This window comes from Lissotriton helveticus, chromosome 12 (genome assembly GCF_964261635.1).
Source record: "Lissotriton helveticus chromosome 12, aLisHel1.1, whole genome shotgun sequence".
Classification (NCBI taxonomy): Eukaryota; Metazoa; Chordata; class Amphibia; order Caudata; family Salamandridae; genus Lissotriton; species Lissotriton helveticus.
Window position 1 is genome coordinate 279,517,050 of NC_136073.1, and position 22,948 is coordinate 279,539,997.

A 22,948-nucleotide genomic window follows, 5' to 3' on the forward strand; every position below is an offset into this window, starting at 1 on the left:
TATCAAATAGTCGAAAAGTCAACAAAATTGGAGTATAATATTTGAGATCTAAGCACCACATTTTTATCTATCAGGGTTTCAACTTATGCAAAATTGTTCGTTACTGAGCACTTACGTCTGAACCCCGACTAAACTTAGGGAATTCTCAAAGTCGAATATGCCCACTCCACGAGGCGGCCTAAGATAATAGTTGCAAAGATCTTCGCCACAGCATCAAGTAAAGTAATTTGACAGTAGTTACTCGGTACGGAACTAAAACCCTTTTATATTAAGGGAAGCAAATATGCTCCCAGTTCAAGAGAGTGTAATTTGGCTGTTATAACAATAAGTAAACAGAGTAGCTAAAAATGTGTTCCAAGCTACAGGATTCTCCTTCAGAACGTCTATTGGAATTCTGTCAGGACACATTGCTGCAGAGGGTCTAGCATTTTTTATGAATAGCTCAATTTGCCTTACTAGAGGGGTGTTACACTCTGAACTAATGCAGTTTGCACTTGTAAAGAAAAATACATTTGGGGCATCTTATGCTTCTCTAAAGGGGGATTTATGGCATAAAGTTTGAGAAAATGATCTTGCCAATGTGAGGAAGGGGTGGTAATTGCAGGAGGAGTTTTCTTCTTAATAGAAAATATTGCTATAAGAGACCAAAGGATTTATGATTTCTCTCCAGTGCAGCCAAGTGGAGATCTCACAAGTTTTGATCCGCTCTTTTAATGTTGAAGTTATAATGCACTTATTTCCGAAGGGCTTGTATTTAACGACTTCTAATGACTGTGGGTTCAATGTGTTGCAACCATATTACTTAATATTTTTTACATGAGAGATCCCTGTCATTAAGTCTTTTTGCTTTGACGATCTCTTGTGAAGTTTGCTGGGTTTCTGTATCTTGAAAACAACTGTTAACAATTTGTCTTCCAATTCTTGGACAAGATTATCTTTTCTGGCAAAGCAAAGTCCTTCGCGGTGAACAGTATTTTATTCATCTTACTAATGGAAGACGAATTCCAAATGATCCGGCCTTGTGTCGGTTCAATCACTACAGTACCATTCCCTGCGCTTAGTGACCAGAACGAGTTCTAATGGCACTTTAAGTTGATTGAATGAATTATCGCATGGTCACTGTCATGGACATATTGAACGTGAAGTTGTGACAATATACTAAACGGATGGTAACTAGAAATAGCATAATCAACGATTGAAGTTTCAAAACTTCTTCTTGTAAATAATGTAGGGATGTACTTGTTAACTCTTCCATTTAGGAACACCCCATTTATAACCAACCGGCGGTTTAGAGGCATCTTACTTCGCTCGTCTGACAATTGTTGAGCTCGAAATGATTTAGCAGTTATAGTCCATGCTTCTTCAAGATTATTTTCTTTGGGCTTGAAATACAGCATTTGATACCTTAGCATTACAATCACCCATCATTATTAACTGATAATTTTGTTTAGACTCCTAGAAAGATTCAATTTGATCAAAGATCTCCAATAGAAGCAAATTATATTACATACCAGGAGGAAAGTAAATAGTAAACAAGAACATTTGACCATGGGTAATATGCCTAGAAAAGGGCATAACTTCAAAGTCCCACAGAAAAGCCACAAAAAGTAAAAGGCCACCTTTAGCATGTCCTTTCTTTACCTTCTGCATCCAAGTCTCTTAAAGGCAGATCGTTGACAGCTTTAAATTTCCTAAGATATTAAGTTTATCATCTCGCAGCCCTGCTAGATTCCAGGAGATTAACACCAAATTATTGCTAAAAAGGGAGTTTAAAAGCATAGCTTGTTTTATTTTCATTTAGCTTCCTGGCAAGCCAGCACCAGGAAAGTTTACTATTTTTATTCTCTGATGAATGTTATTATTATTTCAACCCATCTACCCTCTTGAACGACATGTATGATCATTGAGTCAGTGAAATCTTTAGCGTTTGCCAAATCTTTGGATGGAGTGCTTGAGGCCAATGAATGAGACTTCAGTCTAGACCCTGGATTGGGACTCGCATTGCGGGGGAAATTAAAAGCTTAAGCTACGTACATTAAACTTGTTTTTGTAAAGAATATCACAGTCCTCCAAGATTATAGAGAGGATCACATTTATAGACAAGTTGTATTGTCTTGGAAAAGATACCAGCTTTAATTCAGGCAAAGAAAGGCAGTGCAGTTTTGGGTAATTGCGTAGTAACCATAAGACTCTTTGTGTATTGAGTGCATTTTTACCACTCAAAAAAATGTGTAATCTCCCACTCAGTAGTGGAAGAAGGAGACTTAACAGAGTTGACTTCTGCATGGAGTAAACAATATTTCGAACGTATTACTATGGGTGTTCCGGACTTAAGCAAACCTTTCGTGTTCTTTAGATCAACACTGAATTCACAAGCATGTAAATTTAACGTAACTTTGGAGTTCCTAAGGCTAGTTGCCGGATAATCCATGTGCCTCAGGTGCAGAGGTGAACTATTGAGGGTACCTTTCCAAATTAATGGCGTGGTTTGCTGGTACATCCTTTGTTTTAGTCTTATAATCAAATCTTATTTTTCAGGAACTCTTTTTGGTTATCCTGCAGGCTACTTTTTTCTCTTGTCTTTATTACATTATCTGCTCTTAGCTGGGTTATAGTTATATTTTGGGAACAGATAAAACGGCGGCCAGATTTTCCTTATCAATAGAGCTTTTGCGTTTATTAAATATTGTAAAATTTGATAGTTGCTCTAATTTCTGGGTTGCTCCTGAACTTTCGATGTTCCTTAAAATTATTTCTGTTGTGAGTATACAGTCCCCTTTTCCTTTTCCCTGTCATTATTTGATTTAATGTTGCCAGTTTGAGTCACACTTTTTTTCTTGAACATTCCAATTCAGATCTATTAATGAAAGGAGTAACATTTTCTTCATCTGCTTTATTGCATTATTTTGTTTTTGAGGACGAGCCATTTACGTATTTAAAAAGTTAAAACTGCCATATGGATTTCAAGATTGTGATAGGAATTAGTGGTTACCTTCTCCATCAACGCTAAAATAGATTCTCCTATTCTTTGTAATGCCTGAATAGATTCAGAGAGGTGAACATAGTCTCCTGGGGGCTGGAAAGAAGTAATGGGAGTAACATCACGTGAACAAGAAAGATCTTTTGCAGTATCTGTGCCTTTGCTCAGTGTGTTGTTGAAAAGCTCAGGTGTCTATTTTACAGATGCAACCCTATTCCTGCTGAGTAGCTTACTCATCTCTATATGTGGTAAAGTAAAATCCAAAGGTGGTGAAAAGTAAGGAAACACCTCTATGATAATGGACTGTTTCCTGGAGAAACGCACCACATGCCCTCAGAGGTAACAGTGGGCTACTTGCATTTACTGGTTATAAACGTAAAGCGGTGGCGGGAGTGTACCATGCATTTGTGAATCTTTAGTGTGAGCAAATGTTTTTATCTGTGCCAGTGAGAGAATCTGGCCTACTGAAATCCCTTGTGTAAAGTTCCGTTGTTATGGGAAACTTCGAACCTTGCGTATTCATGTCAAGTGCGTTTATAATGAGTCTGTAACATGGGTGTTAGTAGGGCTCTGGGTGCATTTGAGCCTGACTACTGAAGCCAGTAAAATCCAATTTGGGGATTGCATGGCACCATATGTAGATTGAGGATAGCTTGCCCAGACAATAGAAGTGTATTGGCTGCATGTTTGTGGCTGGAGGTTGGATATCAAAACACTTACAAATTCCATGAAGACTTTTTTTTTTTTTACAAGGGGCTGCCGATTAGGTCTTTTCTAGCACTCCCTTGTTAAAGAGACTGGTAGACAGTTTCTGTTCAAGTTAAGGAATTTTCTAGGGTAGCTCTGGGATTTTCTCCGTCTGATTATCTCTTCAGGAGGGCTGATGACAGCCGTGGAACATCCCAAGTGCTACCTGCTGTGAGAAGCATTACTTTACTCAATGTCTGTGGCTACAGAGCCGCCAGGAAGGGTACTTCACACAGAACCAACCCAAACCGGTTCTGAAGCTGGAGACATTGTAGCCACATCCTCGCCTGGAAATTGTGTATAAAAAGTGGGATCCAAAGCACCACATTTTGTTCCACTCCCAAGTTGTTCTTGAACAAGGAAGGAGAGTGCTCCACAGAATAGTTGAAGAGCTGCTCTGTAACCAGGGCTGATGTCTGCCTAATTGCTCGTCTCCCAGGGATTTGGCGACCTTACCAGGAGGCAACCTGTTCTGTTGGAGGACCTTGGGGTCTGGCTGTAGATCGTAGAAACCTGCTTGCCTGCTGAGAGAAGGAATGAGTATGTCTGGCTGTGCAGGAGGTGAGGCTGTCCAGGAGGCCAGGGCCTTGTGTGTTGCTGTTGAGCAAAACTCTAGAGATAGCTGAAGGTCCATGAACGTGTGCTAAGAGAGGCCTTGTGTTGTGAAAGGGCCTCATTGACTTCTCTTTGTAGTTCCTGGTGTGAGCTGTGGGAATCTTATTCCAGAAGCATATTAGTCAAATGCAGTTTGAAAATCTGGTGCTACTGCCTCCTCCGAAGAGTGAAGGACCATATCACTGCTAAGCAGAGCGAGAGCGCGATTTCACCAGAGGACCGTCACAGTCCAAAAGATCATAATCAGAAGACTCGACCTGGAGACTGCAACTACCTCACTGGGTGCCTGCCGGCTGCAGACTTTTGAGTCCTGTTGATGCTGAGCTGGCTTAAAGAATAATGTCCCTCAGCCTTTCGTCTTATGCTGAGCAGAACGGCTGCCACTGCTGTTCCACATTAAAGAATCCAAGCTTCGAAAAAGGTTTGTGCAGCTACACCTGGCTCACACTGTCAAGAGCATTCTTGTCGGTAAACCACAGGCCAGGCGATATAAGACACACAGCCATGCAGGTCATATCACTGCACCTGCTAGAGACTATTGTTTTAGGAATAAAGAACCGTAAACCGTTGAGTTGATCTGACTGTTGAAACTAATGAGAACATGTAGGCTAAATATACCTGAGCGTAATCCTGCCTCGATATGTAGAAGGAAGGGGGCAATAAAAGCAGGAATCCTGACCCTCACAGGAAAAGAGGGCATTTACCAGGAAGGGAAGGATTTGCTGCCACCCCACTATAGAACACAGCATTCTGCAACCCTGCTTGTCATATTCGTTGAACTGTACAGTATTGAGCTCTTCTCAAATTTCAAGTACTTTCCTTTCCATAATTACACGCACTGGCTGGGCATTACTTTTATTGTGTGTGCCTGAAACTTTGTTGCGCTTTCAGCTGTTGCAACCCCACAATACCTCCTTGAGAGGCCTCTGACTGCTTACCCACTCTATTGTGAGAGTCTAGTGCAGAAAGGGTTGTACTTGGCCCAGTATGATGAGCCATAGTAGTTTGGACTCCAGGATATCTGTGGCAACCTCAACCCCCACAGTTGGAATCCAGTAGCCCCTTCCTTCCCCTGCCTGCCAGACCCCCCCCGAACAGGGTCTGATAGCAAATGTATTCTGCTCCTCTCATATGGTAACTCACCTGGTTTGGATCCTAGTGATCATAGTAATTATTGACCTATAGCTAGGATCCCATTTCCAGCTAAAGTTCTAGAAAAAATCATGAACCTCCAACTTATGTCCTTCGTCGCCTCAGAAAATTTGCTGGACTCTTCACAGTGTGGTTTCCGGCAAGGGCACGGCGCGGAGACAGCCCTTGTCATGGCAGCTGAGGAGCTTCGCTCTTCGCTGGATTCCGGTGCAAAGGCCGCCTTGATCCTCCTGGATCTCTCGGCGGCCTTTGACACCTTGACCATGACATTCTTATTCTAAGGTTTCAGAATCTGGGAGTCTCAAGCTTCGCTTTAAGCTTGATCAAATCCTATCTTCATATTAGGCGACAGTTTGTTAAGATTGATGATTTGTGTTCAAAGCAATTCTCACTTCCTTGTGGGGTCCCGCAGAGCTCATCTTTGAGCCCTACGTTGTTTAATCTGTATGTTACCCCCTTAGCGGATGTCATCAGGCAGTTTGGCTTCTCGCTAGTGTCCTATGCCGATGATACCCAGATCGTAGTTTCCATCTCTGGCAATCCAGATGAAACAGCGGCTCGCTTCAATCGGTGTATGATCTGCGTGGATCACTGGATGAGTACGAACTGCCTACGGCTGAATGGAAGTAAATTCGAGGTGCTTCTCCTGGGCTCTGACTCCTCCATTTGGTCTGAGAAATGGTTGCCTCAGATGATGGGAATGCCTCCCAACCCAGTAAAAAAGGCCAAAAATGTAGGAGTCATTTTTGATGACAGCCTCACGTTTCAATTTCAAACCAATAAGGTCGCCTCGCAGGTACATTTAACTTTAAAACTAATTCAGTAGGTGAAACCTTATATTCCACCAGCTGCAGTTAAAACACTGGTAACAACTTTGGCATTGGCGAGACTGGACTATGGAAATTCCCTTTATTTGGGTCTTCAGAAACAACACCTCCTCTGCAAGGATGTTGCTGAATGTCCCTAAGTTCCAGTCTGTGTCCCATGGCCTCAAACAGCTTCACTGACTACCGGTGAGAAAGAGAGCTGAATTTAAAGCCTTATGTCTGGCTTTCAAGGCCCTTGAGGGGACAGGACCTGAATACCTTAAACAGCATCTATTATGGTATCATCCAAACAGGACACTTCGTTCAGGTACCCAAGTTCAGAAGGGTGCGCTGGGGAGGAAGTAGTTTTTTCCTCCACACGGTCAAATTGTGGAACACACTTCCGATACCCATAAAGAACAGCACAACTCTTCTTTCCTTTAGAAAGGCGTTAAAAACCTGGCTTTTCTCGACCTAATCTATTTTCATTTCTGGCATTTTTCCTCCGCTGCAGCGCGTATACGCCCTCGGGCATTCGAGCGCTATATACATTTTAAAATCATTCATTCATTCACAAGGTCAAAAATGTAACCTCCTAGAGCGCACCAAGTATGAGCAGGCATGGCTGACAAACATCTGGGTATTGTTTTGTGGATCACTGACGTTAACAACATTAACAAGAACTGGTTAGGTGCAACTTACCAACAGCGAGAAAGGAATCCCTCTGGAATGTAAGGAATCCCTCTTCTAGAACATAGACGAAGGACTACAAAAGTTAGGCAATATGTGGCAGCAACTTCAGAGTTTCCTTTGTTGTTGTATAACTGAACCGTTAAGTTAAGGTTTTATGAATTGCATGCTGGGTGACTTTCATATGTTAACCTAAAGAAATAGGAGATACATAATTTTGTGTTTCTGTATTGTGGTAGCAAATTGTAATTTGGGCTCTGTTGATAAGAAGTTATAGTTACAAGAAAACCATGAACCGTATGCTTAAAGTTCATAGAAACGGTAGTGAAGATGCTGATGCAGTGGCAATGGTTTATGGGGGGAGTGGCACGAAAATTTAGAAAGCTGGTCCACAGTGTGGTACATTCTTGCAAATCATCTAGTTGTTTTGTCATGTTACAAGGTATGTAGGTAAATATCTGGCTGACTCATTCTCACTATATACATGGAAACTTTAAATAAGTTCAAGAATATGGAGATAAAGCACATAGATACCAGTCTTCAACGTTATTTTGGCGTAAAGTTACACGTGGGAGGGTACTTTGATACTGTGTTTGAGTATAGGGTGAAGGGTAATCACGAGTACAGTGTATGTGGTGGAGAGAGGTAAACTCTTTCTACAGTGGCAAGAGCACAATATTTTGGAATTGTGCTTCATTCTAATCACCCAGATCAGGTGATAACAGTGGGCGAATGAGATGTCGGGGAGGGGGGGGGGGAGCGGGAAGGTTTCCAAAAGTATTTCAGGAAGAGCTTGGTTGCCTAAATAAATTCACACCTTCGCATTATGTTGAGGGAAATAGTGGATCCAGAAGTGTAATAAGGCAGAAATGTGACCCTGATTTTTATAAAAGAGTTGAAATGTCATTGTGAGGAGAAAGTCATAGGACCTCTAAGGCCTCAGATTTGTTAAGTGTTGTTGATATAAGAATGTGTTGATTTACGTGGGCTGAGTAATGTTAGGTGGATAAGGCACCCTCTCCCCCTTGTTTCTGAGACTTTTACTACATTGGGGTGGTGAAGTTACTTACAACACATAACTTGTCGAACACTTACGGCCAAACAATTCTGCTTCTCAGTTGCAAAGCGCCTTAGAACATATAAAGTCCAACAATTTTTAAGAATACCTTTCTGATTTGCTTATGTCTCAGTTGTTTTTTCAGAATGTTTTCCACAACTAGAGTAGTGTTTTCAGAATGATATCTTAATACACGGGTCAAACATGAGTTAACATGACAGACTGGTGTGACCAGAACTGAGCAGCTTGAGGTAATCCGAATTGATAGTGAGGATTAAGGAGTGCAAGTTTGTGGCGGCGATAGTTGGGAATCTTGGACATGTTTTATCTGGTTGACAGAATCCAGGTATTGAGGCTGTAGTTTTGAAACTATCTGATACCACAGACAAGATGATTATTTTAATTGATGCCAATACATATGGATTAGGGCTGTGATGATGCAGAAGAAAAATGCTGTGGAAAGGCTGATCGATTTAGCAACGAGGACCTCAGGAGCTGCAGAGAGCAGCCATTCACTAGTAGGAAATAAAGTTCTGGTTTGTTGCTGAGAGTACATCAGTTCCATACATAGATACTGTGTGTGACCGACCAAAACATTTCATAAACATTTGTGGTAGGAAAGGTTTGGGTAGAACCTACACTACATATATTAATGGGGTTCAACTGGTTACTGGAGTATAAATTTGGTTGTATTATTTCTTTCTTCGAAAATGAAAATTCAAATTGTCTAACTGGCTTGCAAATAAAAAGCGAGTAAGATTAAATAGATGAGGATTGGGTAGTAGCTGGTATAGAACTGGTTAATAATGGAACATTAACCAATGAAGAGTGGTTGGATGGCATTGATGTGGATGATGAATTGATGGTGGAGCTGACCAAATATTGAGTAATTAGCTGGCCTCAGGAACTGGAGAGGGAAGTGTACTATAAAACTATAAATTGGTTTTGTCTGAATAGTCCTTTAAGGATAGGATTGTTCTTAGAGCATGGCAGTTGGAGGTGCCAGCATCTCTTAGATGAAGATCAAATAGAGATATTGCAAAGAGGTCATGGTCGTATGACCTCGTGACCAGAAGAAATGGGTGTAATTTTTGGTGGTCTGGCATGTATCCAGGTATTGATAGATTTGTCAGAAATTGGATTGCTTGTTTTATGAGTGATAAGGCTTGGGTAGTCAGTGAGAAGCTAGTTCTACTGACTATCCACATAGAGCATGAGCCATTGCAGGGCCGTATTGTTAGGGCAGGGCGTCTGACTGCATTTATATGGTTAGTTTGCAATTTCATTAGCAAATTCAAACCGTGATTTTCTTACTGTAATCTCTTAGCTCTATCCTTCAAACCCCATATTCATGCCACTTCTGCTCCTCTGCTACCTGTTTGGGCTTTTAAAATTACTAAGGAAGTCTCTGAAATATCTACCTTTTTTTTCTTTTTCTACAAGATTTTATATAGCGTGAACTTGACCCGAAGGTATCGGGTATTAGAGCACTTTACATGAGCACCAGTTACATTACACAAGGACACATTACATTTTGTTCGGTACGGGGAGATTACGTGATTTGCCCAGAACCACAGGATGTTGAGCATCATTGCCTAGACTCGAACCTGGTTCCCCAGATTTGAGATCGACCGCCTTAGTCCGTTAGGCTACATTCTCTTGACACCCGATACAGTATTGTACATGCGCTAGTAACCTCCAGATTGGATTATGCTAATGTACTCTGTTTTGGAGCCCTGGCCTCACACTCTGCTGACACAGCCTCAGCTTGTACGGAATGCTGCAGCTTGGCTCATCTGGAGCATCCCGAAAAGACATTCTATTAGGCAAGGTCTTAAACAATTGCTTTGACTACCGGTTAAAACCATAATCAAATTTAAAACTCTCATGATCTCACGTAGAATATTCTATCAGAAGGGCCCAAATTGCATTCAAGACAAGTTGAAAAAAAATCTATCTTCTGGGGCACTCCGCTCACCCAACCATCTCTTAGTGCAAGTTCCTAAAAATTGGAAAGCAAGATCTGGGGGTAGATCTTTTTCCCTTCTGGACCACTGCCTCTGGAATGCACTACCACATTACCTTCGTACTGTCACCAGCGAAAGCCTGTTCAAGGCTCAGCTAAAGATCGTTATGTTTAGTGAGATGTGAATTTGCCCTCAGTCATAGCCCCCGGACGCTGCTTAAGAGGCAGCATTCGCAGTACACAAATTACTTTTCATTCATTCATTTCATTTATCGTAGTTGTTTCTTTTTTCCCTCTTTTCATGCCAAAAGATTTAGAAGTTAGCTCTATTCTATTCTGGAGACGCACATAACTGATCTCCAGATAAATTAGGGTTTGTATGTTTAAAAGAAAGCAACAATTATGAGTGACTTTACCTGATCGTCTTTAGTTTGTGTCTTTCAGAGCCAGCTGAGAAACCATGAGCGAGACCAGCACAGTCTTCAGGATGCCAACTCAGCGGCTAGTGAATCGTCACCTGCTTTTAATGATGCAGAGGGAAAAAGTGCTTCTGAAGGTAAAGGTACATTTGAGAAACCTAGTTGGTACATTGTAAACCCTGCTGCCAATGCAGTGCTCTCTTTCATTAAGATGGTTGTTGAGAACCCATTAATCAATGTTAAATATGGTTTGAGATCTATAAATACATCGAAGGTCAGCATTACTGTATTGTACTCTGATTTATTTATTTATTTATTTATTTATTCAGAGTTTTATATAGCGCGCACAAGATCTTTACAGATATCAGAGCGCTTTACAGAAACAAGGGTGAGGATAGCAGGAGGGTGACACAACATAAAATTGGGTGCAGTATAAGTTCAATATCATGATCAGAATGCAGTCATGTGCTGATAAAATATCAATAAACAATCATGTAAACGATAATATAAGACGATACTTAGTCTTTGATCTAACTACAATAGAAATCAGGAGAGCTTAGGCTAAAGGGATGGCTTATGATGGCTGATAAAATATCAATAAACAATCAGGTAAACGATAATATAAGACGATACTTAGTCTTTGATCCAACTACAATAGAAATCAGGAGAGCTTAGGCTAAAGGGATGGCTTATGACAATATCTAAAAGTTACAAAGAATAAGGGGTAGGGACATCGAGTTTCAGCAAACTAACGAGAATAGTCTAATAATAGGTGGTTAGTGAGTAGCATAATAGGGTCTACAGATCATAACAGAGTTATGACAAACAAGAAGGAAAAAAAACAAGCATTGGAAATTCAATAGGTCTCGCATTAGAAAAGTTGGAGTTATTGGTCTTGTAAATGACATATTTTATTTATTTGTTGGTTTTTTAAATTGCTAAATTGATGGCTTTGTCATTTACAATGCCAATAGTTATAACTTTCGCGAATGTGACACCTATAGCATTTGGAATGCAACATGTTTTGTATTTACGTCACTTAGATGGCAGCTCTGGTCGTTAGGCCACATCTCTAGAGAGCAGGAGAGTGCAGCAGGGGAGAGAAGCACAGCAATGCAATAGGTCTCGCATTAGGAAAGTTTGAGCTATTGGTATTGTAAAGGACACATTTTTAATTTATGTGCTTGTTTTGAAAATAGCGAAATTAATAGCTTTGTTATTTACAATGCCAATAGTTTTATCTTTCGCAAATGTGACACCTATTGTAACACAATATGTGTTGTGAGGGTGAGGGTGAGTGAGGGTGAGGGTGAGGGGTTGAGGGTGAGGGGTTGAGGGTGAGGGGTTGAGGGTGAGGGGTTGAGGGGTTGAGGGTGAGTGAGGGTGAGGGGTTGAGGGTGAGTGAGGGTGAGGGGTTGAGGGTGAGTGAGGGTGAGGGGTTGAGGGTGAGGGTGAGTGAGGGTGAGGGGTTGAGGGTGAGTGAGGGTGAGGGGTTGAGGGTGAGTGAGGGTGAGGGTGAGTGAGGGGTTGAGGGTGAGTGAGTGAGAGTGAGGGTGAGTGAGGGGTTGAGGGGTTGAGGGTGAGTGAGGGTGAGGGGTTGAGGGTGAGGGGTTGAGGGTGAGGGGTTGAGGGTGAGTGAGGGGTTGAGGGTGAGTGAGGGGTTGAGGGTGAGTGAGGGTGAGGGTGAGTGAGGGTGGGTGAGGGTGAGTGAGGGTGAGTGAGGGGTTGAGGGTGAGTGAGGGGGTGAGGGTGAGTGAGGGTGAGGGTGAGTGAGGGTGAGTGAGGGGTTGAGGGTGAGTGAGGGGTTGAGGGTGAGTGAGGGTGAGTGAGGGTGAGGGGTTGAGGGTGAGGGTGAGGGGGTGAGTGAGGGTGAGGGGTTGAGGGTGAGTGAGGGTGAGTGAGGGTGAGGGGTTGAGGGTGAGTGAGGGTGAGGGTGAGTGAGGGTGGGTGAGGGGTTGAGGGTGAGTGAGGGTGAGTGAGAGTGAGTGAGGGGTTGAGGGTGAGGGGTTGAGGGTGAGTGAGGGGTTGAGGGTGAGTGAGGGTGAGGGGTTGAGGGCGAGTGAGGGTGGGTGAGGGTGAGTGAGGGGTTGAGGGTGAGGGTGAGGGAGGGTGAGGGTGAGTGAGGGTGAGGGGTTGAGGGTGAGGGTGAGTGAGGGTGAGTGAGAGGGGTTGAGGGTGAGGGGTTGAGGGCGAGTGAGGGTGAGGGTGAGTGAGGGTGAGGGGTTGAGGGTGAGGGTGAGGGGTGGAGGGGGAGGGGTTGAGGGTGAGGGGTTGAGGGTGAGTGAGGGTGAGGGGTTGAGGGTGAGTGAGAGGGGTTGAGGGTGAGTGAGGGTGAGTGAGAGTTGAGGGTGAGTGAGAGTTGAGGGTGAGTGAGGGGTTGAGGGTGAGTGAGGGTGAGGGGTTGAGGGTGAGTGAGGGTGAGGGGTTGAGGGTGAGTGAGGGTGAGGGTGAGTGAGGGTGAGGGTGAGTGAGGGTGAGGGGTTGAGGGTGAGTGAGGGTGAGGGGTTGAGGGTGAGTGAGGATGAGGGGTTGAGGGTGAGGGGTTGAGGGTGAGGGGTTGAGGGTGAGTGAGGGGTTGAGGGGTTGAGGGTGAGTGAGGGTGAGGGGTTGAGGGTGAGTGAGGTTGAGGGTGAGTGAGGGTGAGTGAGTTTGAGGGTGAGTGAGGGTGAGTGAGTTTGAGGGTGAGTGAGGGTGAGTGAGTTTGAGGGTGAGTGAGTTTGAGGGTGAGTGAGGGTGAGTGAGAGTGAGGGTGAGTGAGGGGTTGAGGGTGAGGGGTTGAGGGTGAGTGAGGGGTTGAGGGTGGGTGAGGGGTTGAGGGTGAGGGTGGGTGAGGGTGAGGGGTTGAGGGTGAGGGGTTGAGGGTGAGTGAGGGTGAGGGGTTGAGGGTGAGTGAGGGTGAGGGTGAGGGTGGGTGAGGGTGAGAGAGTGAGGGTGAGTGAGGGGTTGAGGGTGAGTGAGGGTGAGGGGTTGAGGGTGAGTGAGGGTGAGGGGTTGAGGGAGGGTGAGGGGTTGAGGGTGAGTGAGGGGTTGAGGGTGAGTGAGGGTGGGTGAGGGTGAGGGGTTGAGGGTGAGGGTGAGGGGTTGAGGGTGAGTGGGGGTGAGTGAGGGGTTGAGGGTGAGTGAGGGTGAGGGGTTGAGGGTGGGTGAGGGGGTGAGGGTGAGTGAGGGTGAGGGTGAGTGAGGGTGAGGGTGAGTGAGGGTGAGGCGTTGAGGGTGAGGGGTTGAGGGAGGGTGAGGGGTTGAGGGTGAGTGAGGGTGAGGGGTTGAGGGTGAGTGAGGGTGAGGGGTTGAGGGTGAGGGGTTGAGGGTGAGTGAGAGTGAGGGTGAGTGAGGGGTTGAGGGTGAGTGAGGGTGAGGGAGTGAGGGTGAGGGTGAGGGGTTGAGGGTGAGTGAGGGTGAGTGAGGGTGAGGGTGAATGAGGGTGAGGGTGAGTGAGGGTGAGGGTGAGTGAGGGTGAGGGTGGGTGAGGGTGAGGGTGAGGGTGAGTGAGGGTGAGGGGTTGAGGGTGAGGGTGGGTGAGGGTGAGTGAGGGTGAGTGAGGGGTTGAGGGTGAGTGAGGGTGAGGGTTTGAGGGTGAGTGAGGGTGAGGGTGGGTGAGGGGTTGAGGGTGAGGGGTTGAGGGTGAGTGAGGGTGAGGGTGAGGGGTTGAGGGTGAGAGGGTGAGGGGTTGAGGGTGAGTGAGGTAACCTGGCATGGTAACCTGAAAAAAATGTGGGTGTGAGCCATGTGAAGGGGTCTGCGGTGAGTGTGAGACCCGAAAAGGCAGAAGTCGGGAAGGAGAGGCTGCGGGTAAGGGTGTGCACGAAAGTGAATGTGCACAAATGGGGCCATGCGGTGGGCGACCAAAGCAGAAGCGGCTGGCAGAATAAGCGGGCCAAGGCCGAGAGTCCACTGGGTGCACGCGTCCTACCCGGAAATGACTGGGGGATAGGTGGGGAATGGCATGGTAACCTGAAAAAAAGGTGGGTGCGAGCCATGTGAAGGGGTCTGCGGTGAGCGCGAGACCCGAAAAGGCAGAAGTGGGGAAGGAGAGGCTGCGGGTAAGGGTATGCACGAAAGTAAAATGTGCACAAATAGGGCCATGCGGTGGGCGAACAAAGCAGAAGCGTCTGGCAGGATGGTGGTGCCGGAATAAGCTGTGCACATGTCAGGCCATGCTTCGAGTAACTTATAGAGATGCGGCTGACAGGATAGTAGGGTTGAGAGCAAAAGCGCCGAAGGGGCGCCTGTGTATATGCTGCTAATAATTAAAAAATGCATATGAGAACTGTATTATCGCAAATGATGGAAAAGATATCTCACCTGAAAGAAAAACAAGAAAGGAAACAAGACGGAGGGCATTGCTGTGGGGAGGGGGGCGGGAGGAGAAATGCACACGGCGGGCACGGGAGGGGGCGGAGCGGGGCGAGCGGCATGAGGGTGTGAAGCAGCCGGGGCCTTTGAAGTGAAGCTAAGCTTCACTTCAAAGGTGTGGGAGGAGTGCGGCTGAGGGAACAGACGGCGATTTGGTGATGTGCACGCGCATTTTAGGTCAATACGCTTGCGCATTGACCTAAAAGCCACGGGCACAGCACCAAATCGCCACAGTTAGGTAAACTTTGTTTAAAGCCCTATAGTCTCGCTTCTCTCAATGCGCATGCGCATTGATAGGTCACGAGACCTAAAAAGGATCGCAATCAGGAAGAATATGATATTATTTGACATTAGACAATCAGGTAGCCAAAGATACCATTGTGGTACGTAGAGTACAAACAATAGAGTTCAGGTGTACTTAGCCATAAGGATGGCTTTCACCTCTTTCTTGAAGAGGGCCATGGAGGAGATAAGCCTGGTTTCCGGAGGGAGTGCGTTCCAGATCCTCGGTGCCATTCCTGAGAAGGAGCGTTTGTACGTTTTTTCCTTCCGGAATCTGCGGGGTTTCAGGAGTAGATTTTTTGTACTTCTATTGGATCTCGATCCTCCTGATATAATCACCTTTTGTGTGAGGTAGTTGGGTGCCTTGTGGTGTACGGCCGAGTGCGTCATAACAGCAATTTTCATTTGTATTCTGGCTTCAAAGGGAAGCCATTTCAAAGATTTCAGGTCAGGGGATATATGTGAGTGTTTTCTTGAACCAGTAATGAGTCTCGCGGCAGCGTTCAAGGAGGCTCTTAGGGGTGCAGTTGTTGCTAGAGGGAGACCACTGAGTGTCACAATTCCATAGTCTATGCGGGGGATGACGAGGGCTTGTACAGCATTTTGGAAGTCTTTGGCTGGGAGGAAGGGTTTAAGTTTCCTCAATGTGTTGATTTGGAAATTAGCTCCTTTCGTTGCTTTGCTAATGTGCTGTTGCATGTTGAGCTTTGCGTCAAGTGTGATCCCTAAGGATTTCGCAGAATCCACGATGGTGGGCCGGACATTAAATGCTGTTAGGAGATTGAGCCAGATTTGGGTAGTGGTAGTTTTCGCAGGGGGTGATATCAGTAGGAACTCAATTTTCAGAGCATTTAGTTTGAGGTGATTGTCGGCCAACCACGATTGGGTCTTTATAAGAGTGTAGTTCAGGAGTTTGATATCATCCGGGGATTGTACCTTTAGGTAAAGTTGAGTGTCATCAGCATACATATGGAAGTATACATTGGATGCTTGGATCAAGGTGGCAAGTGGCTCCATGATGAGGTTGAACAGTGTGGGTGAAAGTGAGGATCCTTGTGGAGCTCCTAGGTCGACTGGCACAGGCGAAGACAACTCATTATTGATCTTGAACTTCTGAGACCGGTTATGTAGGAAGGAAGTGAACCATTTGAGAACAGTCCCGGATAAGCCCATTCTAGTGTTTAGTAGCTCCAGGAGGTTCTCACGTTTGACCGTGTCAAATGCTGATGAAAGGTCGAGAAGGATGAGGAGGCATGAATCATTGCGATCAAGAATTTGGAGGGCGTCATCAATTATGTGAGTCATGGCCGTTTCCGTGCTGTGTTTCGCTCGGAAGCCTGATTGATGAGGGTTGAGGAGGTCAAACTTATTAATGTGTTTTGTTAGTTGGAGTTGTACACATTTTTCCAGCAGTTTGGCCAAGGTGGGGATGTTTGTGATGGGACGGTAATTGTTTAGGTCAGACGGGTCAGCTGTAGGTTTCTTGAGTATGGGCGTGACTTGCCCCACCTTGAGAGAGTCAGGGATGAGACCTTGTTGAAGGGAACTGTTAATGATTTTGGTCCAGAGTGGAAGGAGCATGGGGGTGAAGTCTTTTACAGCATTAGCAGGTAGGGGGTCTGAGAGGTGATTGGAGGGCTTCAAGGTGCCGAGCAGTCTGTGTATTGCTTCTTCAGAGTAGGTGTCGAAGGACGTCCATGATGCGCTATTCTTAGGCTGAGTGTTAGACATTCTGATGCGGCCAAGGTTTTGGCTTACATCATTGAGGAGATCAATTCTTATGTTGTCGGTCTTTAGCTTGAAGAAAGCAGAAAAGTCTTCGCTGTTTGGGATATCGCTTGTTGTATTATTAGATTGTAGGCGTTGCGGCTTTGTTTGACTTTTGACTAGTTCGAACAATTTTCTTGGTCGGTTTTTCGCTTGGTCAAGCTGGAGGCTAAAGAAGTCAGATTTCACACGCTTGATTTTCCTAAAGTAGGCATTTCTCTTGTTCTTGAGCAATTTGCGATGTAGTGATGAGGGGTCAGCCCTCCAAGTGCGCTCTGCCGATCGCATAGCACGCCTGTCTTCATTAAGTCTGCCGTCATACCAAGGGTTCGAGCTCTTGGTGGAGACTCTCTTTAGTTGCAGTGGGGCGGTTTCGTTGATTTTGAGTTCATAGAGTCGAGGTAGAGGTCGGTCAGTGATTGAACATCAGAGACGTCGGCAGGGGGAAGGAGGAGCCTGTAGGTGTGGGGAGGTAGGGAGTTGCGGTGAAGATTCTTCATGTCCCTTTTCCAGATCTTGGATTTGGTGGGTTGAGCCGGGGAAGGTTTGACTTTTTCATTGATAAAGAAGGTGATGATGTGGTGATCTGACCAGTCACAAGGTTTGATTGCCCCCAGTTGGGTAGAGTCCTCTTTGGCGATGATGAGATCGAGTATCGACCCTTTATCATGTGTTGGGCTGTTACATATTTGGGTGAGGTCAAGCGCTTTAAGGAAAGTTTTGAGACTATTCACCACTGCGTCTTTCTGATCGTTCCAGTGGAGATTAAAGTCACCCAGGTAGATTTGAGTGATCTGCCGACCAGCGTTGGAAGTGATAGTGTCCATGAGTTGTTGGGTGAAGGTGAGGTTGTCCCCAGGCGGGTGATAGATGAGATGTAGAGCACATACTGGTTTGCCCTCGCTGGAGATATCGAGGCAGAAGAGTTCACAGGAAGTGAAGGAGGGGGAGGTGACTTTGGTAACGGAGAGATTGCTCTTAAAAATGCATGCGATTCCCCCGCCCGTCTTGTCGGTCCTGTCGAGTCTGATGATGTGGTAATTGGGGGAACTAGTATGTCCATAATAGGCGTGGAGGCTTCTGTTAGCCACGTTTCAGTCAAAATGGTTAGGTCAAGATCCATTGATGTGACAAGATCTGCAATGTCTGAGGAGTGTCTCTGGGCCGATCTGCAGTTGAGAAGGATGCATTTGAGTCTGGGGGTGAGAATGGAGGACGAGTGTTCTAGAGATAGGGGGACTTTTCTGAGGTTGTTTGGGACAGAAACTCTGTTGCTTAGAGTTGGGTGCCTAAGGGGATTTGTGAGAATTGTGGGTATGGGGAGGTGTGTGGGCGTTATGTGTTTTACCGGTCCTGGGCCAAATGAGCAAAGGAGGGTGCATAAGTCGCGGTCCGACAGGGAGTTAAGGGCACGCCGGGGGCGGTGGGTGTTGCTGCGGGCGGGGATAGTGGGCCAGTGCGGAGAGAGTTGAGTGCGAGGGACTGTGGGTAGAGTGTGTCGTTTGTTGGCTACGGTGGTGGTCGTTGTGGGTCGGTGTTGTCTGGAGGGTGTGCAAAGGAGCTCTTTGATGGTGCGGAGCTCGTCTTTGAGTTGTAGGAGGGTGGATAAAATCATGTCCAGAGGAGTATTGGGGATAGTGTTTGTGATGTGTGCCATGGGCGAGAGGTTGAGAGGGGAGTTGGGGGGCGTATTTGGGGCGGCGAGGTGGGGTATGCTAGCGTTAGTGGAGGGCTCTGCGGTAAAAGTGGGTGGGGTGGCAATCGGTGGGTGCGAAATTTTGTGTGCGAGGGGTGTGGGTGATGAGGGGGGAGGGTAGGGTGTAATGGTGGGGTCGTCGGTGGGAGGCGGCGCCGGTGAGCTGTGGGATGAGTAAAGGTCGCAGACAATAGGGGTGGTAAGAAGGAAGTGGGGGCTGAGTATGGGGGGGAGAGGAGGGGAGATGTTATTGTATGGGAGGAGGCAAGTTCTAGGGTGCCAGTTGTGAGTGTGGGGGAGTGGGGGGTGAGAGTGGGTGGGTGGGGTAGAGTGGGAGGAAGATCTGCCGCGGGGGGGGGGGGAGTTATACTCCGGGCGTTGGTGCGTTCAGCGAGACTCGTGTGAGGTGAGAGGTGGGGGGAAGGGTGGGTAGGGGTATGTTGGATGTATGAGGGGGAATGATCTTTGTCTGTGGATGAGGGGTGTGGGGGGGTAACGTCGGGTGTGTGAGTAACTATAACACTGAGGGGATGGGAGAGGTGTAAGTAATTCCGCTGTTGTAATGGGCAAGGCGGGGTATATTGAAGATTGGTGTTGGGCGGTGTTGTGCAGCTTGATGTGTGCGGAGTGGAGGTCCGCCGTTTGGTGATGTGTTCTAAGAAAGTAGGGAAAAGGTTGTCTAGTCGGTCAAGGTTCCTATCACTGCCTTGGAGTAGAATGGTCCCATTGTTGTAGATGGTGATGGTGGCTCTGCCAGGGAAAGCTCGGGATGGTGTGACAGAAAGAATTATGCCATGTGCGGATTTATTGGTGATGTGAATAGAGAGAGTGGAGAGGAACGCTTTCCTCCATTGTTTCTCCTCCATTGATTCCTAATGATGCCTCAGTAAAGTTTTCATTTAATCTTCTCTAACCTTCATCCAGTGTTTTTAACCTCCTTGAATGGTTTTATGGTTTCTATGTATACGTCATGAAAGGGTGTCACTAGGATGACCTCCTAATATATACAGTAGATTAATTCTTTCGGGCCTACACTAATAAAACAAGCACTGATAAATCCAATAGGTATCAGCAGTCAGAGAGCTGTTTTCTTTGCTAATGTTAATGTCTTTTAGCCATGTTGACTTGGAGCATGGCTGATGTTCAGCATGGCTGAAAGTCAAGGAAAAAAGCTCCATGACACAGCCAGCGCTGACCGTGTCATAGCACTAATCTTTCATAGCACTACTCTTTATGCGCTGTCTAGCCGACACCTAAAAAGTGGATTGAGTTGGTGGGCAGGGCAATGAGAATGGGTAAGTGCAGCAATGTCTGCCCACAGCTCCTTGATCCTTTTTTCTGTGGGAAAAAGGGCAATATGAGCAATAAACATATAAATCATCCAAGAACATATCACTTATTACAGTATTCTGCAGTTGTTAATTATTAAGTCATTCAGGTACCCCTTGGATCTCCTAGCATAGTGAAAAACGTACACTTTGGGACTCCTAGCATAGTGAAAAAAGCATATATATCATTTAACTGGAGGCCTACTGGGCGGTGTGGCTTGCATGGATGCCACCATTTTGTTATCCAGAATGACATGCAGTTTTGGCATTAGTTTAAAAACTCAATTTCCTTGCATTTCTGTGACTGAAAGCTCAGGAATTTGTGGCGAACAGCGAAACACTCACCATTAGTTTACCAGTGCTCCTACCGAAAAAAAACAGTACCTCGCATGGGTCGGCCTACCATAACTATCCTGATCAGGCCACATTTTTGAAAATGTGATTTCAATATTGTGTTTTTCTTGTCTTTAGTCTAATCGTGTCCAGGCTGTAGGTATTCCAAGAGCCAGCAGAGATGGTGAGTTGTCTGACAGACAGACTTAGGTGTGGGGGGGTGGGAGTGGTTGCCACTCATAATGACTTTGTAGGTGATGCAGCTGAGATTGAAGGTGGGGTGGGCCAACAAGGGAAGCTAATAGCATTCCGTTAGGCAGATAGTCCTAGTCGTTCAGGCACATGATCAGACATACTGCTTTGTGTAGGTTGCCTATGAGGGGTGCCATAGTAGAAACTGGGAGGCTGCAAAACAGGGTAATGCAGCCATCCAGATGCACGAGTTCGAGGGCTTGAAGGGGAGTTCTGAAGTCACTTTCTGAATTGAACTTTTGCTTCCTCTCTATTAGAAAAAGTTGGCACCAAAACTTCTTGGTTTTCAGGATGAAGTGTTCTTTGAGGCCGAGGCCCTTGTACAGGGCGAATCAGAGTGACTTCGTGTTGGTCAATAATTGGGCTTCAAATCCAACCAGATTCATGCCATCAAGCAGGTTTAGACTGTTTGTTGCATATCGTTGGTTGGCATGTGGGAAGCAATTGGTTTGGTGGGGTTACACTTAACAAAGGTGTTGGACATCCAGGACTGGGAGAGATGCAGGCTGTGCTCGAAGTGTGGATTATAGAGTCCAGTAGATGTTCATGTAGAGTTCTGTGTTGTCATCACATTGAATCAGTTTGTGCTGTTGTCGGTAAGTTAATTTCCAATGGGTTCCATGTAGAAGTTGAAGATGTGGGGTAAATGAGATGGATCTTTGGTAGACTCTACAGGAGATAAGGAGCTTGTGAAGGTGTTTATCCGTATAGATTAGTATTGATTGGATCATTAGAAGAACCGATGTATGATGTTGCTAGTGAAGTCCATTTGAGAAATCAGGGTTGTGGATGAGGATTGGTTAGTCAAGGGTATCCAAAATGCCCTGTGTCAGCAGCAGTGTCCGAAAGCAGGGGGTCATATTACTCTGTTTCAGGAGGCCACATCCATGATTTGTAAGCTAGCTGTTTACATACTGCTGCATGATCTGAAGCCAGATTGATAGTCCTACAGGAGTAAACTGATGCTGATGTGATCTTTGAGTTGTGTGTAGATTGCATCATGCAAGTGGGTCAGCAAACTGCCAAAGGACAATAAATGCCCCTTTTGTTCCTCAATCCCTATACACCTGGCTCCACTCGTCTTCTAACAGACACTTCTCCAGTCACCATGCTTCTAAAGAAAATGTTTGTCCATTCCAAATTCTGCCTACTTGGGTTAATGTTTATACCTTTCGGATTTTTAACTGACATGCACATTGATGCTGTAACTAGATGGCCTGATCATATCAGCCTAGGTCTCTAATCCTCAGATTGACTTTCCCAAGAGGCAAGAATGCAGTTGAAAGTGACCTACATCAATTAGGGCCTACGACAGAAGATTGCCTCTTATTTGGAGAGGAAATTAAAAATCTCAACGATTCTTGAAGCACTCTATTACACTTCTTTACATCTGCCCCAGCTGCATAATAAATGAAGCATGTTTATAACAAAGGAGGGAGGGAGAGAAAAGTAGATTCAGTCTCCCCGGGTATATTTCATAAACAAAGTGGAATCCACTTAGATATTGATAGTAATCCCTACTGTGGTGGGGAGCACTTAGTGTTGTTTAAATACCCCTCACACACCAACAGGCCCCTTGGTGTCATGCTTCATCATCGGGGTCTTCGCACCCCTCTACGGGATTCGGCGTGCTACGACCGACGACTACGTGGGAGCACTGATTTTGGACTATGTGTGGTGTGTGAGGTAATGATTGTACGGGAGTAGTGGGGTTCAGAAGTGATAAGTGATAGTTAAAAAATACCTGGCTCGTGGGGTGAAAAACTTTTTATTTAGCCCCAGGGCTGGTATTATTAAAAGGGGTGCGGTGAGAGGTTGTTAGTGTATAATTATGTACATCAACCTCATATGTGCGTCTACATGAACATGTTTCGGAGTTGGAAACTCCTTCTTCAGGACGGGATTATGCACAAAAATCCCCACCTTACTCACATGAATGTAAAAATGTATTATACAAAAAAGGGTGAACTATAAGGTGTATGTACCTAGATCATAGTTCAAAAAGGTCTGTAGTCTCTTTTCGCCCAATTGGGAATTTCGCTATCGCCATGTGGCGCTCCTCTTTAGACTGACTTTGTGGCCACTTCTTCACTACTTCACCAAGCTAATGGCAGCAGTTGTGGGCCTCTTCATATACTGGGTTATATACGTATAACATGATTGGCAGGTGGTTGTGGTGAGAGAGGAAGGAGAGTTGGCTTGTCCCTTCAGTGAGCCCCAGGCTCAGCTCCCTTGGCAAGTGACTTTGAAACCTTTATCTTGAAACTGCCTCCAATTTGCCCCTTGTAAACAATTCAAAACTATGCTTGATCGTGACCCTGAATGTCTTGATTGTAGTTTTGCTGGACACACCTCCAAGGGCAACCTGCCTTCCTCCAATCAGCTACCTTTCTCATAGAGATTGATAGCTCTTTGAAATGGGACTATCACTCTTCATTGTTTTCTCATGGCTAAGTACTTGAGTAAATCACATTGCTTCATCTGATTATTTACTAGCATATCAAA

The 22,948-nt window shown here is 45.6% G+C and overlaps 1 protein-coding gene across 1 annotated transcript in view; it reads left to right on the top strand.

The window, feature by feature from the left end:
• The window catches only part of ZNF507 (zinc finger protein 507), a 137,091-nt gene that overhangs the window by 71,354 nt on the left and 42,789 nt on the right, over positions 1-22,948 (top strand). The window contains exon 3 of the mRNA XM_078668443.1: positions 10,458-10,569. Within this exon, the coding sequence (XP_078524569.1) occupies positions 10,458-10,569 (112 nt within the window). The remainder of the gene's footprint in view (positions 1-10,457; positions 10,570-22,948) is intronic.